The sequence below is a fragment of the Salvia miltiorrhiza genome, chromosome 3 (assembly GCF_028751815.1).
Source record: "Salvia miltiorrhiza cultivar Shanhuang (shh) chromosome 3, IMPLAD_Smil_shh, whole genome shotgun sequence".
Classification (NCBI taxonomy): domain Eukaryota; kingdom Viridiplantae; phylum Streptophyta; class Magnoliopsida; order Lamiales; family Lamiaceae; genus Salvia; species Salvia miltiorrhiza.
In genome coordinates, this window is record NC_080389.1 from 3,770,763 (window position 1) to 3,781,447 (window position 10,685).

General features: G+C 41.1%; 1 protein-coding gene across 4 annotated transcripts; it reads left to right on the plus strand.

The window, feature by feature from the left end:
• Positions 1 to 6,738: 6,738 nt before the first annotated feature.
• On the plus strand, positions 6,739 to 9,993 carry LOC131016984 (epimerase family protein SDR39U1 homolog, chloroplastic-like). 4 transcript variants are annotated; one of them, XM_057945843.1, is made up of 9 exons: positions 6,739 to 7,237; positions 7,972 to 8,082; positions 8,174 to 8,249; positions 8,431 to 8,549; positions 8,674 to 8,718; positions 8,804 to 8,854; positions 8,958 to 9,046; positions 9,371 to 9,514; positions 9,755 to 9,993. In XM_057945843.1, exons 3-7 carry the CDS (start codon positions 8,183 to 8,185, stop codon positions 8,985 to 8,987), a joined length of 312 nt encoding a protein of 103 aa, XP_057801826.1. In that variant the 5' UTR covers positions 6,739 to 7,237; positions 7,972 to 8,082; positions 8,174 to 8,182; the 3' UTR covers positions 8,988 to 9,046; positions 9,371 to 9,514; positions 9,755 to 9,993. The 4 variants fall into 4 exon arrangements, 2 of the variants coding, with proteins under 2 accessions (XP_057801826.1, XP_057801825.1); XM_057945842.1 differs by having other exon boundaries at positions 6,748 to 7,237; positions 8,944 to 9,046; XR_009099294.1 differs by having other exon boundaries at positions 6,756 to 7,237; positions 8,435 to 8,549; positions 8,944 to 9,046.
• Positions 9,994 to 10,685: the final 692 nt, after the last annotated feature.

The following is a 10,685-nucleotide window of genomic DNA, read 5'->3' on the forward strand; positions in this document are numbered from 1 at the left end:
ATCTCATTTTGGTGTATCACGTGCTTTGGATCGAAAACGTACTTCCTAAGTTGTGATACGTGGAAAACATTATGGACATTTCCTAGACTTGGCGGTAATGCCAGCCTGTAAGCCACTGGGCCTATTCTTTCTAGGATCTCATAGGGTCCTATAAATCGGGGTCTAAGTTTCCCTTTAACTCCGAACCTAATGATCCCTTTTGATGGAGAAACTTTCAGAAAGACTTTTTCTCCATTCTCAAATTGTAAGTCAGTTCGGCGTTTATCAGCATATGACTTTTGTCTATCCTGGGCCTCCTTAATCCTCTGTCGGATTTGGCGAACGATTTCAATCATTTCACCTATTGTGTCTGGCCCTAGGATTTTTCTCTCGCCCACTTCATCCCAATAAAGTGGCGATCTACACTTTCTCCCATACAGTGCTTCGTAGGGTGCCATAGCGATAGTCGCTTGGTGACTATTATTATATGCAAACTCGATGAGTGGCAAAATGTGCTCCCAGTTTTCACCCTGGTCTAGCACTACTGTCCTCAGCATATCCTCCAATGTTTGAATCGTTCTTTCAGACTGACCATCTGTCTGTGGGTGAAAAGCTGTACTAAAATTCAATCTTGTGCCCAGTTCTTTTTGTAAACTGATCCAGAATCTGGATGTGAACTTGGAATCTCTGTCCGATGTAATTGACTTTGGCACTCCGTGCAAACGCACAATTTCTCTAACATAAAGTTGAGCTAACTTGTCGGATCCATGGGTGATTGGGATTGGTATAAAGTGCGCACACTTCGTAAGTCTGTCCACAATGACCCATATAGTCGTGTTACCTCGCTTGGATCTTGGCAATCCTGTGACGAAGTCCATTGCTATATCATCCCATTTCCATTCTGGTATCTCCAAGGGTTGTAGTTCCCCGTAAGGCCTTTGGTGTAAGGCTTTCACTTGCTGGCAAGCAAGACATCGTTCAACAAACGAGGCTACATCTCGTTTCATTCCTTCCCACCAGAAATTCTCTTTTAGATCTTGATACATCTTAGTACTTCCCGGGTGGGCAGTATAAGGGGTATCATGGGCTTCGCTCAAGATTTTATTCTTAAGTTCTTCATCTTGAGGAATGCATATCCTTCCTTCAAAGAGTATGGCATTGTCTGGTGCTTCTTGGAAATCTTTGAGATCTCCTAATCTTATCTTTTCCCGTAATTTTTCCATCTTCTCATCCTTTCTTTGTGCTTCTAGCACCATTTTTCTTAAACTAGGTATTGTCTCAACAACGCCTGCTATAGTTCCAGGTGGTTTAATCACTTCTATCTTCATCTTGTCAAATTCTTTTATAAGCTCAACTTCTCTCGTGAGAAGATGTCCTAATTTTGACGAGACTTTTCGGCTTAATGCGTCGGCTACTACATTAGCCTTGCCTGGGTGGTAGTTAATACCACAGTCATAGTCCTTTACTAATTCGAGCCATCTCCTTTGTCTCATGTTTAGATCTTTTTGCTCGAAAAAGTACTTCAGACTTTTGTGATCAGTAAAAATCTCACACCTAACTCCATATAGGTGATGTCTCCAGATTTTTAATGCATGTACTACTGCAGCTAGTTCCAGATCATGAGTCGGATAATTCAACTCATGAGGTCTAAGTTGTCGTGATGCATATGCTATTACCTTGCCATCTTGCATCAACACGCAACCTAATCCATTTTTGGACGCATCCGTGTAGATTACATATTCTTTGTCTGGTTCGGGGACTGCTAAAACTGGCGCAGTAGTTAGCATCTTCTTGAGTTTTTGGAAACTCTCCTCACACTCGTCCGTCCAAGTATACTTGATCCCCTTCTTGAGCAGTTGCGTCATTGGCCTTGCTATTTTCAAAAATCCTTCAATAAACCTTCGATAATAGCCAGCCAATCCTAAGAAACTCCTGATCTCGTTTGGATTTGTTGGCGACTTCCATTCTTGTACTGCTTCCACTTTAGCAGGATCTACCTTGATTCCTTCTGATGATACGATGTGTCCTAGAAATGTGACTTCTCTCAGCCAAAACTCGCATTTGCTGAATTTGGCGTAGAGTCGTTCATTCCTTAGCGTTTGTAGAGTGGTCCTCAAATGCTCTTTATGTTCTTCTTCATTTTTGGAGTAGATGAGGACGTCATCTATGAACACTAAGACGAACTTGTCCAAGTAGGGGTGAAAAACCCTATTCATGAGATCCATGAATACAGCTGGTGCATTTGTTAGCCCGAATGGCATAACTACGAACTCGTAGTGGCCATACCTTGTTCGAAAAGCTGTTTTGGGTATATCTTCTTGTCTGACCTTCAGTTGATGATAGCCAGATCTCAAGTCGATTTTTGAAAATACACTCGCACCCCTAAGTTGGTCAAACAAATCATCTATCCTTGGCAAAGGATATTTGTTCTTGAGTGTTAGCTTGTTCAGCTCTCTATAGTCAATGCACATTCTCAAGGTGCCATCTTTCTTTTTGACAAACAAAACTGGTGCTCCCCATGGGGATACACTAGGTCTGATGAAACCTAGGTCCAGTAGTTCCTGCAATTGAATTTTTAGCTCCTCCAATTCTTTTGGAGCCATCCTATACGGTGCCTTTGATACTGGCGCCGCTCCCGGTTCTAAGTCTATGGTAAATTCCACTTGCCTATTAGGTGGCAATCCTGGCAAGTCTTCTGGAAACACATCACGGAATTCTCGTACGATATCTACATCTTCAATTGCTCTTTTTGTCTCAGCTTTCCCGTTTAGGTACACGAGGAATGCCTGAGAGTCCTTCTTATTCATCATCTTTCTTGCTTGTAGGGTGGATATAATTGGTATTCTCCTACCCATTCTTGTCCCGTGAAATTCCCAAGCATTTTTTTCTGGAAATTTGAAAGAGATCTTCCGCTCCTTGCATAAGATTGTAGCGTAGTTTTCAGCTAGCCAATCCATTCCTAGGATTATATCAACGTCCGACATCGGTATAACATATACGTTGTTTGCTATGACCTCTAGTGATCCTATGTTCAATTCTAAGTTCGAGCAAACATGCGTTACTGTCATTGTTCCTCCTATTGGTGAAGAGATACTCATGTCCTGATTAGATCTTTCTATTTTGAGTCCTAGGGTGTCCACACATGCACTTGCAATGAAAGAATGTGAAGCACCCGTATCAAACAGAAGTACAACAGGTGTGTTGAGTAGCATGCCCATACCTGCCAGGTTTCCCTGGTTTTTCTCGGGCTGGTTCTGTTTGATAGCATAGGCTCTTGCGTGATACGGTTGCATCTTTTGTTGCTGCTGACGTGGCTGTGGTTGTGGCAGCTGTGGTTGATGTGATTGTTGAGGCTGCGGCAATTGCAGATGACGTGGCAGGGGTAGCGCTTGGATAGCTCTCAGATGTGGGGCTTGGAATGGTGGGTTTGGCCTTAAGCTCATCCCGTGTTGCTTATTTGGGCAACGATTTGCATAATGCCCCTTCTGGTTACAGATGTAACAACTATCACTGCCAGCCTTGCAGATTCCACCATGGTTTTTGTTGCACTTTGGGCAGGGTGAAGTTTTCTGTTGGTTGTTCCCCGCCTGATTAGGAGCAACTTGCCTTCCAAAGCCCTGTTGCTGGGGTGGTTGTCCCTGCCATGGTTTCTTCTCAGTTTGGCCATTGTAATTGCCTTCCCATTTTCGTTTCCCTTTGTAGTTCTGGGATTGGGCTTGTGGGGGTGGTGGCATAGGTGTTGCCACTGGTCTTTCCCATGGCATTGCTGCCTCAATGTCTAGAGCTCTACTGAGGGATTCAGTATACGACAACCCTCCATGACTAGCCAAAGCCATCCTGATTTCATGCCTCAGACCGGCACAAAATTTTTCAGCCATTTTCTCGTCTGTATCAACTAGTTCTGGGGCATATCTGGACATGTCGCAAAACATCCTATCATACTGTGTAACCGTCATCCTCCCCTGTTTCAGGTTATAGAATTCCATCTCTTTCTTCTTTCGGTAACTTTTGGGTATATATTTATCATATATCCCAATCTTGAACTGCTCCCAGGTGAGGTTTTCTAGTTGATCAGCTGTCATTGTCTTCATTCTGGCTTCCCACCAGAAGTCAGCCGATCCCGTCAGTTGGAAAGATACACAGGTTAAACGTTCCTGGTCGGTGCAGCGCAGAAAGTTGAAGATGCGTTCGATTGCACGCACCCAAGTTTCAGCCTCAGCTGGATCTCCTGTACCGCTGAATACAGGTGGGTTTTGACGTAAAAACAATTCCTCTATTCTACGTTCTGGCCGTATTGGTTGTGGAGCTATTTCTGGTTCTGGCCCTGGTTCTGGACCTCTTTCATCATTTTGTGGGATTCTTCTCCCACCTCTTGGACGTCCTCTCTTTGGTGGCATTCTGATAAGTCAATATAATATGTTTATTAGTACATGGTAGATGTATTCTAACACTCGTTCATTGCTTCTTCAATTCCTTGTACTAGCTATATCGTATGCAAAACTTTTAAATCAACGAAATATAATAAGTACTTAACACACGAATTTACTGAAGGCGTGAATTTATATATAAGTACTTAAAGATTCTGCCTCCTAGAGGCCTCTTCGAATAATATGGAGTTATAGAACGGTCCATAGGTAGTTACCGTTCCTGTAGTAACAACTTCCTAGATAGATGAATATTACAACCCACGAGTTCGAGATACATCATACAAGCAAATACAACTGCCCTAGACTATCGATCCATGGGAGCTAGCAGACTTGCTCTTCTCCGGATCCTCTTCTGGGTCTTCCTCCGGATCCTCTTCGGAGTCGATATCCAGGTAGTAGTCCTCTGTTTCCTCACCCTCTGCCCCGAGCTGAACACGACCACCGAGAAGTCGGATTTTCACCACATCCTTGCAGGGCGTTCCTGCATCGGAGGTCGTAGCACCCTTCTTAAGGGAAAGAGGCTGAGCAGGTAGTGGCTTCCAACTCGTCTTGCCTGGAGTTTTCTTCCTACTTCCCCCAGTGTCATCATGGGCTGGAGTTTTCCCTTTTTCAGCAGTCTTGAGTGCCTGGCGCAAGATCTCACCTTCATCGTTGTCAGTGCCTGCCAGGGCTTTGCCCTTATCAATAAGTTCGCGTGCTTGACGCAAGACTTCTTCTAATTGTTTCATGGCCGCACTGTAAATGGGGTCCTCTTCCCCTGGTGGAGGTGGCTGTATCGGGGGTGTACCGACTGGTGATTGGGGTGGTGGCGTCTCTTTCCTTTGGGTTTTTGGATGTGATGTCCCGGCCTCGAAGTCGTTTCGGCATCGACGACCGAGAACAGACAGTTGTGGGGAAACACTCTGCACTGGGATGGGTGGATCTGCTGTTATAGGAGCCTGAGTAGGCATAAGTGGGGTCCTTTCTTCCGGACGAACTCCAACAGGAGCAAGGTCTCCTGGCCTCATATATGGTCCCCTGAATGCTCTGCCAAAGGCATCATAGGTGTAGTGAATTGCTGCGATGAACCGTGGAAAATCGCCTTCTGGATCAAACGACTCTTCTGCAGTGTGTACGTAGTCACCTGCGAGCTCTGTAGCCCATCCCTGCCAGTCTGGTGGAAGTAATAAGATCAAGCGCATGATCCCGTCATAACAGTGGCTCCATGGGGATGTGCAGCTTTCCACAGTCGATAATAATGGGCGAGGAACTCTCCTAGGTCATCTCTCCAACAACGTGTGTAGGTTCGGTATTCCCTGAGGATACTTTCAGGACTTGGTCGCCTCGTCATTTGCTTTCTAGCGGTGCGTCGTGTTCTTGCCATCTTTGAAAGAATGACGTTCTATAATTAAACTCATAATAAGTTATTATAGCAGTAGGTTTCTAATTACTCTCATGTATTAACAACACAAGTCGTGATCATATCATAAGTAATATTGGTCTTAATCTCTGACTTATGCATAATTAATAATTCACAAGTCCTAGATCGTGCAGTCATAATCCCAATACTTACATATGTATTGAAATTTTTAAGGGTTGAAAGAGATTCAACTCATTGCACAAATAGTAAATCATTCAATGCACTTTTGTCACTACGAGCTATATAATAAATAATTTTATTGGGTAAGGCAATAGTTGATATGTTTGAACAATTCGAACTATGCCCGTATCATCATGAGTGACACGCTCCGTCATGTCTCTATCTTTATACATCCTCGAGTGACGCCTGATTTTCTTTCTTCTATTGTGTTTTTCATTTCAACTGTAATGAATGATAACTAAACTCATGTATATGTTTTGCTTCTATGTTCTTTGTAAGAGTGATCAAACATTTCTAACGCATCTAAGTTCATCAAGGAATCTTCTCAATCATATAGCATGAGATTTAAGCACTTTGTACAAACATTTGAAAATACAACTTTCTCAACATTTAATAAATATTTACCTCTGTTTCTCTGTTGAGCAGGATGTTGTGATGAGGTGCTGAGCTTTTGTCAACTGACACTACTACAAAAATCATCATACATAACACTTCATACATAACGGTTTTTTTCAAAAACCGTTATGTATGAGCGCTTTTTTTGCAAAGATAACGGTTTTCACAAAAAACCGTTATCTATGTACTGTTGTCCATGGAAATAGATAACGGTTTAAGTTAAACCGTTATGTATATGCGTTATCTATTAGTTTCATACATAACGGTACTACAAAACCGTTAAGCCGACCGTTATCTATGAGCATATTTTTATAACGGTTATTTCAACCGTTATCTATGAGCGCCTCTCAATACTGTTATGTATTAACATTTTTTTTTTCTTTTTTTTAATCAAGTTTTTCAAGCTTCTGCACCACACTCTTAACACTCTTAACACACCCGCCGCCTCCCCCCAAGCTCCCCCCGGTGACGCCGCCCGGACGACGCTGCACGAGCAACCGGACGCCGATGCCAGTGAGTCAGTGACCGCCCCCCACCCACCCTGCGTCGCGTCGCCTCTGACGCCGCTCTTCTCGCAGCAGCAGATCGGGCGGCGGAGCACCCCTCTCCTCCGCTGACGCCGTTCTTCTCGCAGTAGCAGATCGGGCGGCGGAGCACCCCTCTCCTCAGCTGACGCCGCTCTTCTCGCAGCAGCAGCAGCAGATCGAGCTTTTTGCTTCTCCGTCTGCCACCTACCGCACCCGTCTCTCTCTCTCTCCGTCCGTTAACCCTAGCAGCCGCCGTCGGTCGAGCTCTCAATCGCAGACCCTAGGAGCTGCCGCTGTCGCCGCCGCCTTCTACAATAGCCACCACCAAGGTAGAATCCCTAATTTATTCATCCCTTACGCAAATCTCATTCCAAATCCCTAATTTTTGAACTTTGTTGGTAACAATATGATTTAGATTAGGGCTTTTGCTCGATTTTTTTAAATTATATGAAGCTATTTTGCTCAAATTTTTTAATTTTCTGAAGCTATTTTGCTCAAGTTTTTGAATTATCTCTTGTTATTGGATTATCCTCAATTGAAAGAATGAAACACATTCTCATACATAATCACTTTCATTTCTTCATACTGTTACTGAAACCAGGAGTATTCTGATTACAATGTTTCTTCGGAGATCAAATCTAGTGTTATGAATTCTGCTTTAAATTTACTGCCTTGCCTTTGAATTAGGAAAATATTTGCTGATGTGTAAACGATTTCCTATCTTTGAATCTGCATATTAGGTCATTTTGTCTTCTCTGTGTCAGGTAACTGAATATATAGCTATAACATTTATATATTTGCATAATTTTATTAGTATGATGATTGATATATATATGTGTGTCAGTTGTGAGCTGTGAGATGAATGGCTGCGTGGTGTTTTCAAGTGAAGTTGGCGTCGAAATTGTTGATTTGTGTAACGTTGTCCATTTATGTGATGAAAACTGATGTAAAGCATTGTACCCATATGATGAAGCTTGCTGTGAAACTTGTTCAGTTCATTATATTGGTTTGTAACTCATACTGGTCACAGTTATAGGTTTGTAACTCATATTAAATTTCCTAGGTGTGTCGAGTCAGGTGTATCATATCTCAACACTAAAGTGGAAAGGATTATTGAAGCTTCAGGAGGCCATAGACTTGTAGAGTGTGAAGGCAACATTGTGATTCCCTGCAGGTGTAGTCTGTACTCTGTAATGGAAAATCGCATGTTAAGGTCCATTAATATGTATATTTCAGACATGTTTTACTTGGCCTTTTTGAAGCAGGCAGATGAGATGATCGTTTCAGTAACTGGAGCCACTGGGTTCATAGGTAAAAGATTGGTGCAGAGATTGCTTGCAGGTATGTGTAGACTCTAGGGACTTCATATCCATGATCACCGAACTGATTTATTGCACGAGCAAAAAACCTTATCTGATCATAAAAGCAGTTGGTTAGTTGAGTGTTTTAGCACTATTTGATTTGTGAGATGGGACACAAAATGTAACAGCTCAATGAACTTCTATTTCATTCTTATGTATAGCCAGGGACTATCCAGGAATTAAAATAGCAGAGGAACCAGAATGGAGAAACTGCATTCAAGGTTCTACGGCTGTTGTAAATCTGGCCGGATTGCCTATAAGCACAAGATGGTCACCCGAGGTATGCCGTTCTACGACTTTCCTCAGAATGATTCTGCTACATCTCACATCATAATCTAGTTAGACATCAGAGTGCCACCACAATTTTTTCTGTGCACACATTAATCTCGAAGCCCATATTGCAGATCAAGAAAGAGATCAAGGAAAGCAGGATTAAAGTAACTTCTAAGGTATATTTTGTACGTCCTTGTTAAAATCTCTTCTTAAGTTTTGAATCATCTGCTAATCGCTTATTGAAAACAATAAATATTCTAGGTTGTAGATTTTATTAATAGCACACAGGATGACCTTCGCCCCAAGGTTTTGGTTAGTGCAACAGTCTCTCTTTTACTTTAGTATACTCTGTGAAGAACTTAGTTATCTCCATTGCCTGTGCCTCTGACTCACATTTACAGGCTTGCAACTGTAGCATCCGGGGCAGCCTCAGGGAAACTCCTAGAGTATGAGGTTGGGGGTCCGAGGGTTTCAGTCCAGACAGCCTATGGCATCGAGGTTGAGGTAGGAATGTTCAGAAGGTGTAAAATATCAAAGTTTCTGTTATCTAATACAGTACCTTCCACCAACTCTAATGACTTTATTTTAATATTCTTGCTGCTGGTGCACCGTTATCTGATCATTGTTTATATTAAATATACATGATGCCATTATACGGTGAAACAAATTGAAACCTCAACTAATTGTGTTGACAATAACACTTGCTACTGTTGAATGTTGTTGTTTGATCTTCTTAGCTAGAAGATTTGGATAGTACTTTCTTGAATTCAACATCACGATCACCATTTTGTATAACCCATTTATATATTCGCATATTTACTTTTTCAGGTGGAAAACAATCCATACGATCCCAGCCTGATGGTTTTTATGGATTATAGAGACTACTGGAAACATAAAGTTCAATTCTTAGAAGCACAATATCCAACATTTCTGTATGCCATGCCTGTGTCCCCAACAAGAGTTTTCTTTGAGGTTTGGTCAAACTTTATTATATATTATTATATATTGTGACTGAAACTAACACAAGTGCTAAGCAGGAAACATGCTTAGCATCAAAAGATGCAATGCCGTTTGAACTATTGAGAAATAAATTAATGTCAAGACTGGAATTTGGGCGATATTAAGAATCTAGTGCTTAATAAAGTGTTTCATTATGTGTGGATGTATATAGTTGGTAAAAAATCATGATTTTTTCTTCTGAAATTTATACAGGTATGCCTCTGGGACTACTTCAATAAGAAGAAGCAAACTATATTAATTCCATGGAGAAGATGGTGCTATTTTTGTCCCTGGTGGTGTAGTTAGTATAAAATTGGGCGATATTAAGAATCTAGTGCTTATATGGTGGAAGAATTGTTAGACATTAATGTATGTGATATTTGTGAATATTTGGATGACAATGTATGAATATTTTGAATGTTATATAATATATGTTATCGATGGCAATGTTATTTTGTTGTTTTATAATTATTTCTTTAATTTTTGAGATAAATAACAGGAAATTTGAAAAAAATATATTACAATTATAAAAAATGCAAAAAAAATGTTATAAAAAGTGCAAAAAAAAACCGTTATGTATTTCTATCAAAGATAACGGTAAAAACCGTTATGAAAAGTGCAAAAAATCGTTAACTATGATGAAAAAAATAATTTAAAAATTCTAATACATAACGGTAATATCATTAATACATAACGGTAGGAACCGTTATGTATAATTGTTAAAGATAACGGTTATGTACCGTTATGTATGAGCGCATCATACCGTTATCTATACTACTATACATAACGGTAATAAAACCGTTATGTATGACCATATCATAGATATCACCACTATACTTATCGGTTTTTTGGGGTCATAGATAACGGATTTTATCCGTTATCTATGAGCGTTTTTGTAGTAGTGTGACCTTTCTAACACTAGTATTCAGTAAAGAATAAATTTTGGGATAACTCTTGGGTTCAGAGCAAACGAACTGCTCTGATACCATTCTGTCACGACCGGTCTTAACTAAGGATAGGTAAGCCGGGAAACCGTGACTAGGGAAGGGAAATTAGGAGAGGGGACAGAAAAGGGGTGATAAATAATAATAAAGGAATTGAACTAAGATTGAGACATCATATGAGAAAAAAAACACACATAAAT